At 35.0% G+C, this 22,705-nt stretch overlaps 2 protein-coding genes across 7 annotated transcripts in view; one reads left to right on the top strand and one right to left on the bottom strand.

Moving 5' to 3' along the window:
* Nucleotides 1-383, top strand: part of USP50 (ubiquitin specific peptidase 50) — a gene marked incomplete at its 3' end in the record, with an annotated part of 42,694 nt that extends 42,311 nt beyond the window's left edge. Inside the window, exon 7 of the mRNA XM_081137755.1 lies at nt 192-383. Coding sequence (XP_080993881.1) covers nt 192-383 — 192 coding nt within the window. The remainder of the gene's footprint in view (nt 1-191) is intronic.
* A 726-nt stretch (nt 384-1,109) lies between these two features.
* USP8 (ubiquitin specific peptidase 8) overlaps nt 1,110-22,705 on the bottom strand; it is a 53,327-nt gene continuing 31,731 nt past the window's right edge. For 2 of the 6 annotated variants that reach the window (XM_081134408.1, XM_081134409.1), the window contains 13 exons: nt 21,688-21,850; nt 19,358-19,502; nt 18,612-18,835; nt 13,235-13,816; nt 11,197-11,283; nt 9,915-9,992; nt 9,242-9,504; nt 6,828-7,040; nt 6,200-6,410; nt 4,595-4,831; nt 3,760-3,902; nt 2,173-2,305; nt 1,110-2,008 (listed from right to left, as the gene is read on the bottom strand). In XM_081134408.1, coding sequence (XP_080990534.1) covers nt 1,823-2,008; nt 2,173-2,305; nt 3,760-3,902; nt 4,595-4,831; nt 6,200-6,410; nt 6,828-7,040; nt 9,242-9,504; nt 9,915-9,992; nt 11,197-11,283; nt 13,235-13,816; nt 18,612-18,835; nt 19,358-19,502; nt 21,688-21,850 — 2,665 coding nt within the window. In that variant the 3' untranslated portion in view covers nt 1,110-1,822. Of the gene's footprint in view, nt 2,009-2,172; nt 2,306-3,759; nt 3,903-4,594; nt 4,832-6,199; nt 6,411-6,827; nt 7,041-9,241; nt 9,505-9,914; nt 9,993-11,196; nt 11,284-13,234; nt 13,817-18,611; nt 18,836-19,353; nt 19,503-21,687; nt 21,851-22,705 lie in introns of those variants that run through there. The other 4 variants (XM_081134410.1, XM_081134411.1, XR_013998599.1 and 1 more) reach the window with 3 other exon arrangements.

Raw genomic sequence — 22,705 nt, 5'->3', positions numbered from 1 at the left:
TTTTAAAAAAACATCCAAAACAGAAAAACAATATAGAAGTCAGGCTATATGTATGATTCAATTGAACAAAATTATTTCCTTTTAATTTAGTATAAGGGACAATTATGAAAAATATTTCTTGGCCTTACCTTTTTTGTCCCAATAGAGTATTTGCATGTGAATACTAAGTCTGACATTCCTTCCTCCCCTAGAACCACTTTGGTGATCTGGATGGTGGCCACTACACTGCTTTCTGCAAGAACTCAGTGACCCAAGCCTGGTTTAGCTTTGATGATACACGAGTCAGTGAGATTCCTGATACTTCAGTTCAAACTGCTACAGCATATCTCCTGTTCTATAGCTGCCAGCCCTTTTCTATACCTATAGAAAAATGCAAGAGCTAGGAAAATGGTGTTTCCTGAAAGTTGCAGAACAAGCAATCAGACACTGGTACTTAAGTTTTGCCTTGTTATTAAATTCTTGCAACTTACTTTCATCACTGACATTTTTCTTTCTGGCATATTATGCAACCTTATATAAGGTAAGTCTATAGCCAAGAAAGATATATATATATCTCCAACAAATTATTTTCCAAAGACACTTAATGGAACAAAAATAACTTTTGTTCTAGTGGCTCTGTGAACTTAAGAATGTGATTGGCAGATATTTAATTGATCAGATAATGTAGCCAAAAAACCGATGTCTCTTAGACTAACTGCTGAACATGAAAAGCTGTCAACTTCACAATTCAAAACTCAATTTTTTCATCATCTCCTTGGGAGTCCACTGCTTTCAGAAGCACCTTTAGAATCTTTTTATATGGAGTGTTTTAACTGACTTCATGCATAGCAACAGTCCCTGAGGTAATTCACTTTGCAGTCATGCCTGACTTCTACTCCTCTTGATAGAATGAGTCTGGGTATTATATTTTACTATGACTCCCAACTCTGAGAATCATAAGTGCTATATACAGTTCTGGGTCAAGTTGAAGAGTGGAATTGAGTCCTGATGCTAACAGGGTAAGTGAACTAAATTTTAAGTCAATGTGAGATAAAGAGTGTGTGTATGTATAAAATCTATAGTTCTGCTGTCCTATATTTGATAATACAAAATTAAAGACAGAACACTTACAGGGTTTTAAATTATTTTTCTCATTAAGATTTTAATGTAGGTGTAAATGAAAAATTCTCATTTTAAAAAGTTAGAGAAAAGTTTCCATTTATTTTTTTTTAGAATAAAGATTTTAAGTACACAAATGCAGCCCAAAGCCAAAAGAAAAATAGCTTTGCCCTGTCATTTCCCTAAGAAAGCACTGCAGTTACTCAGAAAAGGCCAAAAGAAAAAAAGCAATCCCTTGAGTTCTAGATTCCACGAAAAGACCACGTGATACTATGTACATCGATTTGATGTGCAAGTGTGCAATAAATATATACATATACATTCCTATCTGCTTTGTATCGTTCTAGAGTATTCATAGGTCAAGCTGAGACTTAGAAATGTGAAAAAGGCCGTAAGAGTGAAAATGAAAATAACAGATACAATGGTTTTTAGACCGGCAGAATAATGCTTAGCTAGTTAATTATTTTAATTTTGGAACAAACTAAAAAAGTTATTATGAAGTAAATGGTACCGCTAAGAAGTGCTTACTGCAATACTTGTTACATGTTATTAGCCGGTTTTTTGATAATAGCACTGACCTGAAGTATATGGTGATAGTAACAGCTCTTGCTGTCTTAGAAGTCCTCTAAATGGCCAGGTATAGCTGTCCAGTAACTTTATAAGCATTTCAAGAGTTGTGTTGCTCGGCTTTTTAAAAGATAACTAGTTTATAACCTACTTCTTCTCATGTGGCTATATCAGTCACTCGTGATCCCAGGGAAGTATAAAAGAGGATATAAGCTGCTGAAGATTTCACAGAAGAAACGGAGATATCAGAAACTTCATGATCATCAAACTTAAACCACCGCTGTCTTGCTGCATTTTTACAATAGGCAGTATAGTGGCCTCCATCCAGCCCACCATAGTGATTCTGTGCCAAACAAAAGAGAAAATCAATTCAAATTGAATTATTTTAAATGTCAATAATTTCAAAGCTTTATGTTGTTCTACTTTCCTATGAGATAAGAAACCACTTGAAACATTATTTTTAGTTTGCTCTGAAAGAAAATGTATTTAGTTCAATGACATACTTACTGAAACAGAAAACAAGTTGTATTTCTTCAAATGGTTTTTTGGACCAATAACATACTGTGACAAGTCAAGATTTTCTAAGGGAAAGTCCACAGATGTCTGCAGTTTTTGCTTCCACCTGCCATCATAGGAAAACCTGCAAAGCCAAACATTACAGCAATTACATGACAGATGAAAGACATTAAACTGAACCCTAACTCATTTATTTAACAATCTAGATTTCAAGTCAGGACCACAAAATCCATTTCAATCACACATTCAGAATTTTAGTAGTGGAGGAACCTGTTAAAGACATTTGGGACACTTGGTTTCATTTCCATTTTACTTTACAAGTGAGGAAACTGAGGCGCATAGATATTAAATGGCTTATCCATGGTCAAACAGCTCAGAGTGGCAGAGGTAGGGCTACACCTTGATCCCTAGGCTAGTGGATTGTTAGATGCATCCTCCATAAAGGTAAACAGTTCTGAAAACCCACATTTATAATGCTAATCACTACTAAAGTACCAAGGAAAGACTGAGGAGAGCTGCTCTAGATTTAAGCTTGTACTTTTGGAGAAACTAGAGCCAGAAACTAGAACATTATCTTGGCATACTCTGCGCCTTTAATTACCAAAATACTGGTTTTTTGGTTGGTGTAATACAGTTATTTCAGAATTATTTTTTTAAAAACTGAATTCTGAACCATTTATAGTCTTAGATATTCTCCAAGAGTAATATGCAGCATTAAAAATTTTAACAGAACAAATGTGTAATTATTTGTGTTGTGTTTATCTATACCTCCAGTCCTCAAGAAGAAAAGGACAACTGATATAACCAGTTTTGTTGGGAAATTTACACAAGAGGAATTTGAACAATGTTAAAATTAACATAACTGCCTAAGAATCTCCAATAATAAAAGATGAAAGAAAAAAATGAAATAGAAATGCTTTCTTTGAAACAAAAATTAAAGCTCTCCATAAAAAGATGAAATTTCCTTCTAAAAAGTTTTTCAAAAAAATGGCTCAAAGTTACCACTCCACAGATGGATTACATAAAGACAAAAGAACCAGAGCAGAAGACCCAAGACATATTTTACAACTCTTCCACTATTCCTTCTACTACTATAGGCCAGATCTTTTTCACTGGCTGGAAAAATGTGGACAAAACTATGCCTGCACTCAACAATGCCATCCTTAAAATTTTACCTTTAAAAATCATGTATTTCATTTTTGGCACACGATTAAAGTCTTTTATGTTTAGTTTACTGTTTTAATGATCAATCTGCTAATATGTTAGACCTATACTATATAACATTTTAATGTATTTTCACTTATGTTCTGCAATGATTTAAAGTTTTTATCTTGAAATGCAATAATTTAGTTTTACTGGTTTTTAAAGACAGAATTACATGAAAGAGTGGTGGTGTCATTTTGCTCTGTTACTGCAAACACTAAGGTGAACTAGAGTGTCTCATCATTTCTGCTTTATTTCCCTGAAGATATCCTAAAATCTTCCTTGATTATGCATCCTTAGCAGGCAGTACAACAAAGTGACTTAGAATTCCTTCATCTAAACTACTAAACAGGTAGAAAAAGTTGTGCTCTTTACCGTTTCAGATGCACTAAAAGCACAGGTGGCAACTTCCAGATTTCTATCTTTTTTAGAGAATCCCTCCGAGCTCTGCAATGACTGCAGTAAAACCTGTTGTTATCTGTGAGTTTTTCTTCTTTGGAAAATAATCTAAGGCAATCCTGGAGGGCAAAAAATAGCAGTAGATACTCATTAATTCATTTCTTCAACACAGTATCATTGAACATCTATTCGGTAAGTTACTCTGCCTGGCATGAAGGACACAACAGTAAACTAGAACAGTTCCTGCCCTCATAGTTCATGATCTGGTGAGGAGTGAAGAGGAGAGAGCCTAACCTGACGACAGTGTAGCGAGGGCTGCTGTGGTCACAGGAAGAAGTACTGCACCTCCTGAGCGCACACACATCTACCTACATGAGGGCTCGGGGAACTCCTACTGGAAGAAATGACATCCTCAAGGAAGCTAACTCTAGAGATCAATAAACGATCTAAATCACATTGCTGTTGTGTGGAAAACAGGATATTTATTTGATATCCCTATGTAAAGCAAGTTCTTACAAAGAATTTAGACCTAAACTAAAATTAACTTTAAAAACTTCTTCAGAATACAAACTTTAAAAAAAACTATCAGCTCTAAAAGAATATTTAATAAGAAAATATCTTTTAAAAAGAAAACTTTTTTTGAGAAAATTTTTTTCTAATCTATATAAACCTAATTAAAACAATTTTTGAGTTTTACCTATAAAATGTTTGTGGGGGTAAGAAACAAAAATTGCTGGAGAAAGTATATCTCTATATGCATATAAACAGCATTTTTATTCAACAAAGCCTTTTCTCTCAAACATAAACTTACCTGTAATGTACATTTACTAGTGGACGCTAGTGGCAGAGACAAGTACATGAAGGCCTCAAATGTCCTAGACTTTTTGTGACAGGTGAGGCACTGTACTGTGGATTTGAACTGACCCTGGAAAAGTGCAACAATAATGGATTCATTGAGCTGCTTGTGTTTCTGCCAAGCACGTTCTGCTGCTCTGAAGTCATCAAGATTATCATTATTTTCTTCTTTATGTCGCTTCCGGTTATCAGCCTGGAAATAAGATTATTTAAACTCTATTAATATCTCAAAGTAAGCATTAAAAAATAAAATGAAAGAATATAGTAAATACATTTTGCAGATTTAGAAATACTGGATTCTTTTCATAAAGGAGTTCAAATCTCATTAAGTACTATAAAAAATTCTAAAAAAATTCAAGCCAGAAAACTCTCCCGAAAAACCAAAAACCCACTTTATCAAAAGGGTTCGACTTGCTGAAACTATTTAATAAATTTTTATTTAAAAAGCTCAGAAGTTTGGTTTTAAAAAAAGAAGACATGGTACATGTAGCTGGGAGTTGGGGCTACAACCAGACAGATGTTCTTTTGTTGTCCTAGTCTCAGGGACGAACTCTTTCTATACACGCACATTCATATTCTCTCACACACACACACAATATACATATACACACACACTATATATGTATGTATATGTGTGTATATATATGTATATAGGGTGTCCCCAAAATAATGTATACACAAACTTTGAATAATTATAAAGGCAGTGTTTATTAAAAGTTCATTTTCAAAATTAAGCTATCAGCTGTTAAAGTGTGTATACATTTTTGGGGGATACCCTGTATACAGAAGACAGCTTGGTTCTAAAAAGAAGCCATGGTATTTAAACAGATTGGTCATTTATGTAGAGATAAATGCTTCAGTAACAATCTTCACATGAGTCATTTGTGGTTACATGAAGTAGTTCTTGTTTTAGAAAAAAGTATAAGAATATAATAGTATATACAGAACATAAATACATACAACATGCAATAATATAGAGTATATAAATGTAATAAGGGTGTTCAGGCTGTCTGTAGCTAACCTTTTATAAAATCATGTTTATAATTTTCCTTTTACATACACGTAGGTCACAAACACAGTATGTCTAACAACTATTTTAACATCTATAAATTTCTCACAATAATACAACCCGATAACAGTTTAGTGAGTAAATACAAATTGTATATACTTCTTTTCAAATACTAGAGCTATCAGATGAATGTGTTTTATAGTTCCATGCCTTAGTACAAAGTCACTAGACCTGAACAAACTAGCACTTAACAATCACCAACTATAATTTTTGAAAACTATTTTAAAATATGTTTTTATTGCTTTGAAGGAGAGGAAGAAAAAGAAACATAATGGGCTGCCTCCTGCACGCCCCCTACTGGGGATCGAGCCCGAAACCGGGGCATGTGCCCTGACCAGAAATCGAATTGTGACCTCCTGGGGCATGGGATGAGGCTCACTAATTGAGCCACACTGGCTGGGAAATCAACTATAATTTTAAATTGCTATAAAAATGATTACAGTGTTGCAAACCTAAAGAGCCTTTGCAACTTAGAAAAATAAAAATTCTTACTTTATTTAGATCTTCATGGAGACCGTCCATTAGAAACAGAAGCAGTTCTTGTGAATCTTGCTGGCTGTATCCTGCAAACTGGTCATTGATCTTCCCAATGGTGATTTTAAAGTCTTTCGGACTGATATACCTGTACTGTCCTGTCCACAGTGCTTTCATGATTATGCCAAATTCTTCCGCCACTTCACCTTTATGCCCCAACAAATTTGACCTTGGCAAATAAAGTTACAAAAAAGCAATAAAGTCAAGGTACAGTGGGATCTTGATGTCAACATTAAGCTACTAACAAACTATGACCCTACACTAAAATACTATTCACAGGTTTATTACCAAATACCCATCTATTCTTACTTTGATTATACCCCTCCAACTGGCTTCGTTTTGGCTGCCAGCCCTGCACTGCCTCTCCTTCCTCATCAACAGGTTCCAGTTTATGGCCTTGAGGTTCTTGCCTCTGGCACTGCTCCTTTCCTGTCTGTCCTTTACTTATCAGAGGAGGCTTTTCTCTACATTTTTCTAAAAAATAAAGGTATTTTCCCCTTTCCTAATCTGACTTCTCTGGAAGGAGTTGGGTAAGGTTACATTACTCTTTTAATATTATATTGCAAAAAGTAAGAAATTTCTTTACCTGTTAATGTCTTCCTGATAACAGTTTCGGTTGAAATAATCAGCCAAATGTGGAGCATTACATAGGCACTGCAGTATTGAGTTCATGTAACAAGTATTTCCTAAATTACGAAGTCCGGTGAGAGCTGGTCCAGATCCTCCAAACACAGGATTGAGGTTCCGAATCTGAGATGCAGAAAGCCTTGTGATCTCAGCTTTAGGGTAGCACATTGGTCTGAGGAAGAAAAAGCATACAAGGTGTCTTAGAATGAACAGCAAGTGAAGATAAGGTTTAAATTACAAATGGCAACAAACCCCAGCATAGGACACGGTAATCTTGTAAAGTGTTAACAAGTTAGCTCATAAGGTACTAGGTCTTTGAGAACATTTACCATCTAGGCGATACATATTCTGTGAGCCTCCCATGAAATAAATACCTTTAACCTCTTTTGTGGGTCCATGGTTCTTACAGACATCCTGAGATAGATTCTCTGGCTTCTCATGAACAGGTAGAGTCTTCTAGTAAAGAAGGATCTTTCAAAAACTCCTTTAAAATGATCCTGGGAAGTTTAGTATTACCAAATGTAGAACTCAACAGAATGCCAAGAAAGGAATCACATACACACACATGCACACAGATGAGCAAAAGTAGGCTTACAGTTGTTCATATGGAAAATAAAATAATAATAATAAAGAATAAACTCTATGTTTCATGTACTCACAACTGTAACCTACTTTCTCCACCCTGTATATTACTGTGGAGTAGAACAACGGAGGGAAAGGTTATTTGGATACTATTCCCTAAAATTGAGAGCTGTGCAGACAAATATGGTAACTATTAGCCAGGGGTGCCTATTTAAATTAAAAAAACCCAAAAATACAAAACATTTCTATCATCATAGATATAGAAAATTTATATCAACATGCATACTGGACAGCACTGGACTAGCGAGTATCTGCAAGATACTGTTATTTAGGATACAGTATTTGATTTATATGTGGAACTTCTAGAACTACTATAGCATTAAGGAAACTCTTAACTGGTAGGTCTCTTATTATTGATCCTAATCAATACTTCCACCTGGAAAGGAATACTGAGAACACAATGAACTATTTCAATTGCTTTTCTTTACATGTGCTCAGATGTTGGCACTCATATACTCTTTCTCTGTTCAGTATATATAAAAATACATAAAGTGCATATGTAATAGTCTTTAAAACTGTCCAATTAACAAACTTTATTAAGAATGATGATGTAAGAAGGAATTAAATCTCACCAGTTTTAATGGTGAGCCCTAAAATCTGTAACTAGATATACAGATTTAAGAAGAAAAGTCTCCAAGTAAGTCCCCAATTGGCAGGGTAAGTTCTCACGGGGAAAATATATCAACTACATTTTTGGGAAGTATTACCAAAGGAACCAAAAAGATAGACAGTTGGAATTCCTTAGCAATTAAGAGGCATATATTATGAACAGGAAAACAAAGCTATTTATTTATACTTCCATCTATTCCCCTCCCCCAAAGGGTAAATATTAGAAGTGGCAAGTGGGCCTAAATTTTATCTCCTCACAACCCTATCAATCATAAGCCAGGAACATCAGAGTATTCAAAAGGGTATAAAGCCAGGAACATATCTAATGAGATGCTGTTTGGGGACACTTACAAGAACCTATGGATCACTATTTGAATACAGAATAGCAGAAATGCAATGAAGGAAAAGGGAAGAGAGTAAACACAAGGACCTGACACCCAGCAGAACACTTGTTATTTTAATACTATGTAAGTTTGCTCCCATATTACTGGCTGACTTAAAAAAGAGTTTAGAATTTGAGAGCTGCAACAAGGCAAACTCAACAAGCGCATAAATTATAGTCCTTCTAGGTAGCCTATAGCATGGTGTTTAAAATGTAAATGTAACCCTGGCTGGTTCAGTGGTTACTGTGTCAGCCCGTGGACCAAAGGGTCTCGGGTTTGAGCCCTGGTCAAGGGCACGTACCTTGATTGCAGGTTCCCTGCCCCCAGTTGGGGGGTGCCTGCAGGAGGCAACCAATCAGTGTGTCTCTCAGGTTAATGCTTCTCTCTCTCTCCCCCTCCCTCTTCCTCTCTCCCTTCCATTCTTTCCAGAAATCAATGGAAAAAATATCCTCTGGTAAGGATAAAAATATATATGTGTGTGTGTGTGTGTATATGTATAATAATGTATATACCTTTATATCTACATTAATACTTAACGATAGTCTTCTCTGACATATTTTAGTTAGCACTTGGGAGAAAAACCAAGGACATTTTAATCTAGTAATTTCCTTTTCCCTCTATGGTAAATAACAACAGCTGGTATGGCCATCCACAGAAATTTCTGACTCCCTGACATAAATAAGCTAGTAGTTTTCAAGATAGCAGATTATTCTAGCTTTAGGAGTTAGGATAAACTTACTTGTTTTCCCGATTAACTGCTGGAGTTACTGTTGGCTTTCTCTTCTCTTCCTCTTGGATGGCCTGGGTTATATCTGGGGAGGAGTAGGAGCGCTTCAGTTTGGATGGTTCCCTATCCTGCTCAGCAGGAACCTGTGGCTTGACTTTATGTGTTGGAGGAGTGGAAGGAGGTGCAGATGAAGGAGCCATTTCCGGTGGATACATATGAACAGAGTTGGTAGGTGAATGATAATAACGAAAAGTTCCAGTGATTGGGTCAAGAAACTTAATTGGAAAAGAAAAAACAAACAAAAAACAGGTCAAAAAACAGTGACCACTATATGAACAAAAAAATCATTCAAAAGTATTCCACTGCTAAATTTGCTTTTGGATTAAAATAATTTGAATAAAATGGTGATACTTCTATAATCAAACTTCCAAAAAAACTTTAGGTTTTAAAGTAATACCTTATTTCTAAACGACAAATGTCAGGAATGTTCATATATTATAGTGAGCATCTTAGATTGGATACTCAGAAATCTAACCCTGCTGTAATTAGGGAGATGAGCTAGATCCTCTATAATAAACAGAATTGAATACATTACAGAAGACGTACATTAGAATAAACAAAAAAACCTTTTTTTAAAGAATACAATGACCATGTTATTTATTTTTGTGCTAATTCTGAGTTTTACCTTGGCCCAGCCTGAAGGCAGTCCTGGTACGATCCTCCCCATCTCTTCACTTCGTGCTCTTGTCAAAGGCTCTCGAGACTAGTTTATTTAAAAAAGAAAAAGAAAATCTGATGTTTCAATTAAAATTTGTCATATACAAACTTAAGCTACTTGTACCAGAGAACCAAAAAGCCTTACGTTGGCTACCCTTTCCATATATACATATATATATGTGTGTGTGTGTGTGTGTGTGTACACACACACACACACACACACACACACACACACCCCCCCCCAAAATCAGTTGCCTCCTGAATGCACCCAGACCAGAGATTGAACCCGCAACCCAGGTATGTGCCTGTACTGGGAATCAGACCAGTGACCCCTCAGTGCATGGGACAATGCTCAACCAAGTGAATAATTGTTTCACAACTCTGAACTGAAATCACTGAACTGTACACTAAACTTGATGAATGTTATGGTATGCATACTAAAATAAAGCTCTTTTTTAAAAAAACAAAGGCAAAGATGTCTCATAAAAGGCCTAAATATTTAAAAAATTGTGATGAAATATAAAATTTACCATCTTAACCATATTTAAGTGTACAGTTAAGTGGCATAAGTATATTCACACTGTAGCATAACCAATCTTCAGAACTCTCTTCATCTTGCAAAACTGAAACTCCACCCATTTAAACAAGTGCCCACTCCCCCCATCCCCGGATCTCTGACAATCACCACTCTAATTCCTATCTCCATGAATTTGACTATTCTAGGTACCTATATAAATGGAACCACAGTTTGTCCTTTAGTGACTGGCTTTTTAACTTAGCATAATGTCAAGATTTATCTATATTGTAGCATATGTCAGAATTTCCTTCCTTTTTAAGGCTGAGTAATATTCTAATACCACATTTGTTTATACATTTATCTGTTAATGAATACTTGGGTTGCTTCCATCTTTTAAATACTGTGAATAATACTGCTATGAAAATGGATGTATAAATATCTCTCTGAGGCCCCGCTTTCAAGTCTTTTGGGTATATATCCAAAAATAGAGTTGCTGGATTATATAGTAAGGCCTAAGGTATTTTTTAAGTTCATGAAATGAATAGAATATACTGATATACTTTAAGTAGAAAGACAGCATATAATCATGTAAAAACAAATACACATAAGCTACCAGAGGTACCAAAGATTCCCTTAAGTAGATCTTAAGATGGAGAATGAATGATAGGTTAATGATAAACACATGATATATTATAATCCATGTTTTTCTCCCACCCAAGGAACTACTACTTACTTTATTTCTTTCGGTGTCTTCTGTATTCTCTTTAAAAATTCCAGTCTTTAGAATTCCACTTTCTGGCTGTCCTTTAATCTTAACAGGCTGTAAAATTATTAAAATTTCAGAAGTGAAAAAACACTTGAATTTCCCCCCAATATACACCTATCACTAGCAAATACAAGCAAATCCATCAGACTAAAAATGTAAAAGGAGAAAAAAACTGAGGCCTCTCAAAAGTTTATGCAATTTTGTCAAAGCAGATTCTTTTAAATTAAAGGTGGTGCAGCCCATGTGGCATTTCCTAGTACTAAAGATAAAGAACTAAAAAACTCTGATGAATCGGTAGGGTAAGAACACTGATGCAAGTCAGAGTGGGCTGTGAAGCACTGATTCATAATACATGGCTAAGTACAAGATGCTGGTCATTAGTATAACTCACCAAGGCCTCTTTTGAACATTAAATAAATATACTTTTATTTAAATCTCATATGATTTTGGTTACCTTGAAAGTGGCATGTTCCCCCTCAAAACAGTAATAATAATGTATTAAAAAGAAGAGATTATAAAATTTTATACAGAGTAATAATCAAAAAATGCAAAATCCCATTTTATCTCCTCTTGGAATCTATCATAGTAGTTTCTTTTAAAAATTCACTTTAATTTTATAATTCACTTAAAAAATAACTACAGTAAAGTAAAAAGTTAAAAATGTGTTATAATTTTAATAAAATTTATTCCAGGATAAATTACATATTTTGCTTACTTTTAAAAGCATACAATGAATGAATGCAATCTTAACTTTTTTCAATATGTTTTAAGAAACATCAAACACTATATATGTGGTAATCTCAAGGATATTTAGATCTGTAGGGATATCTGGCACCTATACTAAATGACCCCATAAATATGAATGCTTTAAGTTCTTATGACTGCCTACCTCTAAGTAGCAAGATAGAAAGGAAGTCACTTTGGAATCTCACTGCATATGTGATCTTAGGCAAATTACTTAACCTCTGAGCTTCAATTTCATTTGTAAATTGAATACCTCAAGGAGAATTATCATTCTGAGGAATAAGTAAGATAATGTAGGATAAACACTGGCATATAGTAGCTACTCAATGAATAATCATAAGTTCTGATTCTCTTATGAATAAAGTATTAGTATATGGGCTTCATTTCTCTAACTTCAGGTGTTTAGAAAGGTTTTGTATGGCAGCTATATTTTTGATAGCTAAGGTTACCAGATAAGAATTTCCTGGATAAGTGAGGCATTAATATGAATTGTTAATTTTGGTATATGCCTGAACTGCTGCCAGAAAAGTTTAGAAACAATCTGCAAATATGGTATTTTACCTTCTATCAAGTCATTTTTACACTACCAAAAATGTATTTCCATTTAAATGTACATAAAAAGGGCTGTAACTACTCCTGCAATTATAGAAACTTATTTCGTATTCAAAAGGGAAAGGCACTGTTAATTGCATAACAGAGAAAAAATTTTGACCAAAAAAGTCCCCAACAGTTATGGAAATCAATTTTGGGGGATAGCCCAGGGGAGAGAAAGGCAACATTAATAGCATTATTGCCAGTAATCTTGATTACATGAAGCAACAAACAAAATGGCAGAGCTGACCAAAAAAACACAGAAAACCATTGTACACAAAAACAAATGTTAGGCCATTTAGATGTCACTGATTTTGGACATATTCTGAACAGATACAAACTCTATCATATAAATATTGGGCACCTAATTCCTCTATACAGAAAGGAAGAGCGTATTTCATTCTAGTCTTTTGATATTCATACATCGAAAAAGAATGTAGATATTCATTTCAATTACTAAAAATATGTTGCATTTCACAGACACATAGAGCAATTCCATTCCCAACCAACCAAAGGAGAGTAGGTGAGCAAATGTACATGGATAGGACAAATCTATCACCCTCTAGAAAACTACTTAGAATACCTGCCCTGTTTATGGAATGCTCCTGGTATCATCTTTTTATGTACATTTTATTTTACTTAGTTGGCAATTTATACTGTTTCTGCTTACCTTGCTTGAACTTGAGTCTCCTGCCACAGAGGCATGGGGAACATCTCCCACTGACTTTTTCTGTACCTCGGGGGTTGGACACTTTTTCCCCCTATCTTCCACAGATTTCTTGGCATCAGTAGTTTCATGTTCACTTTTACTTTGTCTTTTTACTCCTGTTATTTCTCTGCCCCTTTTTGCTGAGGTTTCTTTATCCTCTTTCTTGGCCTGTTCACTTTCTCTCTTTTCCAGTTCTTCTGCCTTTTGTTGCTTCTCTGTGATTTCATTTTCTTCAGCTTCTTGGCTCTTTCTGGCTTTCTGTTCCTGTTCTTCTCTCCTCAGTTTCTCTTTCTGTTCCTCTTGTTGTCTTTCTCGAAGTTCTCTTTCTTGTTTGTTTTTCTCCATTAAAAGAGCAGTTTCTGCATGAATACGAGCTTTTTCTTCATCTGTTAACATGGCAGTTGGAGGGGGAAGTACTGGCTTTGTGGACCGATCAGGAACAACTTTTCCATTCTGAGGAAACTGTTGCTCATGATCTGTACTTTCAGATTTTATTCTATGATCTTCAGGCAATCTGACTGCTGGTTTTTTAGTACGATCAATCTATAGCGACAAAAACAGAACAAAACACTTTTGTAAAAATCCAGGAACTCAGTTCTTGAAATCAAGTTGTGATAAAAGAACCATCACTTTGTGGAGACATCTGCCAGAATATCTATTTGTCAAGGTTTCTCATAGGGCACTGGCACTTATTCTCTCCTGATTCCACACATTCAGTACACCCTGATGTGTTCTGTATATGGAAGAGTTGATTCTCAAACATAAAACCTAGACCTGGGTATACCTAGACTTAAGTTCCATTTCCACATATTCAATTGCCTACTCATTAACTTTATGAGTATCATATATAACACAAACCTAATATGACCGAAATTAAATTCCATGATTTCCCCCACAACCATGGTTATCTCATGGCAGTAGCTCAAACTAGAAAACTGAGTCTTGTATCTTCTCCCACACCCTTCTGCAGTCTGATGATTTTCCTCCTGTATTTGTCCCTCCATCTCCACTAGCAACAACTAAGTCCATGCCAACATTCTCTCTACATAGCTTCCAAATAGTTGCCTCATCCCTTTCTCTTGCCTCCCTTCTAATCTATTTCTCCACTTTTGGCCAGAATAATCTATGTTCTTCACCTACTTAAAAACCTATTTTAAATAGCCACTCACTGTACCCAGGTTACATATAAAATCCTTACCATGGTGGTCTCACCTCTGCCTATCTCTCCAATCTTGTCTCTCACCATTCAATACACCAGCCATACATTCCTTTTTGCCCCATTTTTATTGAATGTATTGGGGTGACACTGGTTAATAAAATTATACGCTTCAGGTGTATAATTCTACAATACGTCATCTGTATATTGTATTGTATATTCACCACCCCAAGTCAAGCCTCCCTCCATCACCATCTATCCCGCCCTTTACCCTCTTCTACCTCCCCCTCACTCCCTTTCTCTCTGGAAATCACCATACTGCTGTCTGAGGGTTTTTTTTCTTTGCTTAATCCCTTCACCTTTTTCACCCAGTCCCCCAATCCCACTCCCCCGTGTCCACCCAGGCCTGTTTCTATTCTGTTATTTTGTTCATTAGGTTCCACATATAAGTGAGATCATGTGGTACTTGTCTTCCTCTGACTGGCTTATTTCACTTAGTATAATAATCTCCAGGTCCATCCATGCTGTTGCAAATGGCAAGATTTTTTTTTTCCAGCTGAGCAATACTCCATGGTGTAAATGTACCACAGCTTTTTTATCCACTCATCTGATAGGCACATGGATTGTTTCCAGATCTTGGCGATTGTAAATAATACTGCAATGAACATAGGGGTGCATATATTCTTTCGAATTAGTGTTTTAGGTTTCTTAGGATATATTCCCAGAAGTGGAAGTGCTGGGTCAAAAGGCAGTTCTATTTTTTTTTGAGGAAACTCCATACTGTTTTCTACAGTGGCTGCACCAGTCTGCATTCCTGCCAACAGTGCACTAGGTTCCCTTTTCTTCACATCCTCGCCAACACTTGTTATTTGTTGATTTATTGATGGCAGCCATTCTGACAGGTGTGAGATGATATCTCATTGTGCTTTTCATTTGCATCTCTGATGATCAGTGACATTCAGCATTTTTTCATATGTCTATTGGCCATCTGTATGTCCTCTTTGGAGAAGTGTCTATTCAGGTCCTTTGCCCATTTTTAAATTGGGTGGTTTGTCTTCCTGGTGTTGAGTTGTAGTTCTTTACATATTTTGGAAATTAACCCGTATCAGATGTATCACTGGCAAATATGTTCTCCTGTGCCGTCGGTTGCCTTTCATTTTGGTGGTTTCTTTTGCTGCGCAAATGCTTTTTAGTTTGATGTAGTCCCATTTGTTTATTTTTTTCCTTTGTTTCCCTTGCCTGAGATGTACTGGCAAAAAAAATTGCTACGAGAGATGTCTGAGATTTTACTGCTTATGTTTTCTTCTAGGATTTTTATGGTTTTTCTACTTAAATTTAAGTCTTTTATCCATTTTGAGTTTATTCTTGAATATGGTGTAAGTTGGTAGTCTAGATTCAGTTTTTTGCATGTACTTGTCCGATTTTCCTAACACTACTTATTGAAGAGGTTGTCTTTACTCCATTGTATGCTCTTGCCTCCTTTGTCAAATATTAATTGACCATAAAGGTGTGGGTTTATTTCTGGGCTCTCTGTTCTGTTTCGTTGATCTATATGCCTGTTCCTCAAAGATGCTATGCTCCTTCCCAACTCAAGCCTTTGTATCAGCTGTCTAGATAATTCCCACCAACATTAAATCTTGGTGTAAATATCTCTCCCTTAGAAAAGACTTTGCTGAACCTTAAAACTAGTCAAGTACCCTGATATATACCCTCCTAATACCCTATTCTTTCCCCTAAGAGTAGTTACTGGAATTCTGATTAAATAACTATAATTATTTAAAATCTTCTTCCCTCCTATAAGTTCCAGAAGGGTAGAGACTATGCTGGACACGTAATAAATATATTGCTGTGAGAATGAATAAAATATTCCTAAAACATAAGATCCTAAATATAAGTAGAGTAGTAAACTACCTAAATTCCTAATTTAATGAGTTAAATGTTTATTACCTCAATTTAACTGCATACTACCCCTACAAAAGTGTTAGAAGCAATGCTAGCATAATTTTTTCAGAGGACAGTTTACTGAAACAAAAATGAGAACTTACAAGAATAGCTGCAAGTAACAACCTGCATAGTGTTCTTATAAAATGAATTGTATGTTTTTCCACTAGAAAACAATACCATAGGAAGAAATCAGTGAAGAAAAATATCATTCCTTTGTTTCTCACTTCTCTTTTTGCCCCCTCACTTAAAAAAAAAAAAATCTGCCCGGCCGGGCGTGGCTCAGCAGTTGAGCATCGACCTAGGATCCAGGCGATCAGGGTTCGATTCCCGGTCAGGGCACATGCCCGAGTTGTGGCCTGCAGCCGATCAATGACTCTCTCATCATTGATGTTTCTCTCTCTCTCTCTCTCCTTTCCTCTCTGTGAAATCAATAAAAATGTATTTAAAAAAAAAAAAAAATCTGTTCTCCCCTCTTGTTTTCTACATTTGCGAATGAAGTGGAAGGATCACTGTGAAGATGAGGTTAACTATAGGCTGGATAGACACCAAAATAGATGTTTCCATATAAATCTTGGTAATTTAATCAATTTTTCCCTCAACTTAAAAGCATAACTATGATAGTGTTACTTTCAGGTTTAAAATTCTTTAAATGATTTCCTTGTGTCTATAGGATAAGATTCCAATCTGATCCAAGTCTCTCTTGATGACTCTTGTCCATCTTTCCAATCTTACCTACTATCCGGTCACCTTTCTCCAACGAAGAGCTGGGTCCAAGCATGTCAAAACTACTCATTGGTCCCAGAGTACACTTTGAGCCTTCAGTCATAGAATTTTGTTTTCCATCCTGAAACCTTACTAAACTCTTAAAGCCCAGATAAAAACTCCCAATACCCTCAGTCAGAATTTCTTTCCTTGCTCTGTGTTCCAGTGACTATTAGAACAATTATGAAATTCTGCCTTATGCTATGGCTGATGTTGTACAAGTCCCTCCTTCTAAACACGAAACACAATCCATAGCTTAATCATATGTATAAACTTTCATGTTGTGTTTCATTCACAAAATCTTAAAATATATTGATAAACTGTGCATATCTCAAAGTCACAAAGGAACAGGGTTCAAATAACAGGGTTCAAATAACACTGAAAAAGTTGAATAACACAAACTTTAAAATTTTTCTTAAATTTACATTTTAAGTTGTTTAATCAAATACTATTTAATCTTAAGATTTAACCTGAAATGTTAAAAGATTTAAAAAACATGAATAAATGAACCACCTCATTTTATAAGTAAAAAACCCCACTAAGTTTTCTATTCATAGCTTGCTCCACAAATCAAATGTTATCCACTTCAAATGTGAAATACTGTTTTAAAACATATCTGAGGAAATGAATGCTAAAAATCTCACTGGGAAATGCATAGGGGAGAATGAGTTAACCTTTCCTTACATAAAATCTAATGAAGAGAAAAACGCTACAAATTTTTATTATAACATCTTGGTTATTTAAAAAATTTTAGATCAGTATTGTTAAAACATGCCTATTATTTATGTGCCAGATTCTAAGGAGATGGAACTAAAGCACTGTTTCAAAACCAAAATACTGACATTACATATTTATCATCTGTAAGTCAAACTATTTGGGAATCTACTATGGGTTAAATAATAATATAAAACACAAAAACAAAAAAATCAAACCAGAAAACTTGAAAGTATTGTTCAAGTTCACTATAGTATTAATATAATTTTTTATTAATATTGCCTGTAGTAAATGGCCCACCAGCTGGGTTTAAAAATCCTTCCAATTATCTATTTTAATGCTGCTATGACAACAGAACTGAACTATAATGAAAATATTTTATAGCAAAAAAGGTACCAAAACAGAGATTCTTCTCATTGATATTTTTCTTTCTAACATATTAAAGGTTATGTATAAAACTTCATTTTTATTCTATATATTTAATGTAATACTAAAAGAAGAGAGACAGCCCTGGCCAGTGCAGCTCAGTTGGCTGAGTACTGTCCTGTGCACCAAGAGGTCACCGGTTTGATTCTCAGTCAGGGCACATGGCCAGGTTGTGGGCTTGATCCCACCCAGGAAGGGGTGTGCAGGAGGCAGCCTATCAATGTTACCTCTCACACAGATTGTTTCTCTCTCCTCTTTTCTCTCTAAAATCAATAACAACATTTATTAAAAAAAAAAAAAAAAGACAATAAAGTTAAAAGAAAATCAAGAACATACCTGTGGAAAATTCTTTACAATAGGCACTGGATGAATTATGGGTGAAACATCAGACTTAAAAGTAGCAATTGGTTCAACTGGAGTTGAGAAAGTCAATGGTCTCATTCTCTCATCTTGATCATTTATCAATTCTATATTTTCATCTACTTCTACAGGAGGAGGTGGCATCTGTGCAGTAGGTTTAGAAGGAACTGGTTCTTCCAGTGAAGGATAAGTAAAATCCACTAAAATCCCCAAAAGAATAATAATAAATTGAAAGAACAGCAAACCCCATAAACAGTACTGACATAGCTCATGCACGTTATATCTGATAGTTAAATGTAAACTAAATGATGTGACAACAGTCTTAAAAAATTAAATATTAGCCCTGGCCGGTGTGGCTCAGTTGGTTGGGCATTGTCTGGTGCACCAGAAGGTTGCTGGTTCGATTCCCTGTGAAGAGCAGATACCCAGGTTGTGGGCTTGATCCCTGGTATTGCGCGTGCAGGAGGCAGCCAACTGATGTTACCCTTTCACATCAGTGTTTTTCTCTCTCTCTCTAAAAATCTATAAATTATTCTTTAAAAAAAAAAAAAGAATTAAACATTAACTTTCAGGTTATGGACATCTTCTATTTTGTTTTATGCCCGAAAATAAGTTGCTACCTAATAGAACAAAAGCACACACAACCAAGAACATTACTTTGAGAACATTATTAAAATTTATTTTACTGAAGGAACTGTAAACAAAAATTTTCACATACATACATGAGATAGACACCTCTTCATTCTTGCCTCGTGGTGGTGGAGTGACTTTAGCATTTGTTGTGTACTGGGGATAACAAAGGAGCCAGTTTTCATAGCCTCCTTCTAAAACCAAAGGCTCATTGCGCAGGACAGTTTTACTTTCCCACTATAAAATAAGGAAATAGTGTTTTTAATATGGTAGCTAAAAACACAACATTTTAAAATTGCTCTCTTGAAGATTCACCTAAATGATAAAAAACATGAGCGCTGAATTAAAAATTCAACATTAAATGAAATGAATGGGTAGACCAGGTTTTTAAAACCACACAAGTAAATCAATGATCTTAGAAGAAAAATAAATCTATATGCAATAAGAACCATCCATAACCTCACTGCTCAGAGATACCACATTAACACTTAACAGTTCTTAGTTTTCTACGAAGATACAGACTTTTTACACTTTATTTTTACAAAACAATGAAGCTTTTATGATGCTGCTTTTCTCTTACGACTATCTTTTATTAATAAAGAGCTACATATCATTTGTAATGACCAGCTAATATTCTATTTCATAAACACATGTACACACAAAAACACACACATCAAAACTGAATCCATCATTTGAACACTTACTATTATTTTTCCCACTTGATTATAAACAATGTTGAGATAAACACTGAAAATCCTTCCTTATACATGCACACATCCAATCAACTCCATTAGGGAATATCCCCAGAAGTGGAGTTGCCGAGCCAAGGCACAAGAACATCTTAATACACACTGCTAATCTTTGAAATGATCTTAAAAAAAAATTGTGTCTTTTTGTAGGATAATTTCTAGGAGTAGAACTATTGGTTTCAAGTTTGGTAGATGATGCCAAATTGCCCTTCAAAAGGACAATACCAATTTATATACTTACCAACAGTGTATGAGAATGCCCATTATAAATCTTTACAATTTTTCCAAACTGGTGAGCATAAATGGTATCTTCTTTTAGTTAGCATTTATTAGTGAAACTGAACATCTTTTAACATATTTATTGGCCATTTATATTATATGATTTAATCTCATCCTTTGCCCATTTTTCTAGAATTGACTATTTTCTTAAGTAAACAGCAAATATACTCTGAATATTTAGGAAAATAGGTCTTTGTCATATGTTACAAAAATCTGTCCTGATTTTTACCTCCTTTGATTTTTTTAACACAGCTATATTGACCTTCCTTAATGGTATCTTGATTTAGGATCAACAAAATAAAAATACCTACCAATTATTTTTCCTAATAGTTCATTGTTTCAATCAACATATTTATTTTTGACTCATCTGGAGTCTAATGTTGTCTAAGATATAAGGTACAGATACGCTTCCTTTTACTTACTGGTTAGCCTGCTGTCCCTAAACTATTCATTTCAATCCATCTTTTCCTCACTGATTTGTTATGTCACTTTTATCATACACTAAATTTTCAAATATCTTAGGTCAAACTTTATGGAATTGCTCCTTTTGTAGGTCAAAACTAGTTAAATATTGGCAGTTTCATATATCAACCTATCTTTGGGTATATTTCTAGATTCCCTATTTTAAAGCATGAACTGTTTCAAGGCTTTTAAGAATGCCCTCCTGGAAGGCAAGGTTCCATCAACTGACCCCTCCTACCAGCAGACTGAGTTTTATTCTTACCACATTCTCACCAGCACTCAGTGCTATCATTTAATAATTTAACGAATTAAACAGTATTTTTATCTTGGTTCATTTGATCAGTGAAAATGTCATTCATTATTTCAATTTGCACTTCTCTGATTAGTAGTAAAGCTGACCATTTTTATGTTTGTATCACTTACATCTTCTCTTCTGTTTATTTCTATCTGTGTCTACTGCTTATTTTACCATTTTATCTTAAGTAATTTTCTTATTCATTTGTAAAAACTTCAGATTTTAGGCAGCCTAAAATCACTACTATATTTGTTGCAGTTATCTTTCTGTTAGTCTCTGTCTTCTTACAGTTTTTCATACCTAAGTTTTTATTTTATGAAGTTAAATCTATCAATCTTTTGTTCCTTAGTAACTATCTTCCTTTGTCTTTGTTTCATAATCTAATTCTTAAAACAAAAAAAATAACACCTTTTTCAGACAATTTCTATCTCTGAAAATTCTAATATTCTATTTTATATAGAAAAGTTCACTGTTATTTGGTATTTCAAAATTAGTGTTCTAAATCTAAATTTAAAAAAAAAATCTAAAACCAAAGCATAATGGATCTTCTTTTCCTTAAGATAAACTAGTCAACATACCTTTCTAACAACCAGAGGCGGCTTGCAATTATCGTAAACCAACAAGGAAACTTGCTAACCTTGAAAAGTGCATCTTTCAGACTCCGTAGAGTTGTTCCAAGTTGTAAATCTTTTGTAGAACTAAACCAGTCAAGAAGTACCACATAATCCACATTCCCCCTCTTCTTCCATTTGTCTTTTGAGTCATCTGGGAGGTTTGCTTCAATCCAACTAGCAGTGACTCTGAAATGTATTAACATTTGTATTGGGGCAAAAGTAGAGGAGAGGTCCTTATATTCTAATATAAGACACCGAGTTTTGTCCTACAGTCTGTATCACACCACGGCAAACTTTAAGACAGATAGATTCCTTTCTAAGGTCAGACTGTGTATTAAGATATTAAATACCCTAAAATATTTAACATCACAAATGCGTAATATTGGAATATATTTTAGTATTAGAGACTAAAAGAAGCAGACTCAATTCTGACCCTTTACCAAAAAAGGGGACCAAAACTGAAAACAGAGGAGCCCATCTGAGTATCTCTCTCAGCCAAGTATAGACAACTGGGGGATCATCTAGGTAACATTATTTATATTTTAGTTCTCTTATACCGATACAGATAGTTAATAGTTAACCAAATATTCAAATATTTACTTAACAAACACATACAGCATTTACTATGTGACAGGTACTATTTTAATTGCTTTGTTCTGAATCTCACTGACTCCTCACAACAGTACTATAAAGTAGGCATTGTTATCCTCATTTTGTAGATGGGGAAACCGAGGCACAAAGAGATTAAGTAAACTGCCCAAGGTTACAGCTGCAAAGTGAAGCCAGAATTCAAACTCAGGCAATTTGGTTCATGTCCAAACTCTTTGCTGCTCTGTTGTGTGTGTATGGTATTATCAACTCTACAATAAGGCATGCTGTTCACTTCCTCTTTTCCTCACAGAAAAGCTGAAGTTCTTCCTGAAGTCCTTACAATGGGCCTGCCACATGGTCCCTCCTCCAAATCCTATTATCTCAATGTCCTCATCGCTAAAAGTACTTAGCCCCTTCACTCCACTCCTGGCACTGGCTTCCTTGTAACTT

Source organism: Miniopterus schreibersii, assembly GCF_964146895.1.
Source record: "Miniopterus schreibersii genome assembly, chromosome: 1".
Lineage (NCBI taxonomy): Eukaryota > Metazoa > Chordata > Mammalia > Chiroptera > Miniopteridae > Miniopterus > Miniopterus schreibersii.
The sequence above is the reverse complement of the archived record's forward strand: the minus strand, read 5'-3'. Positions and strand labels throughout refer to the sequence as shown.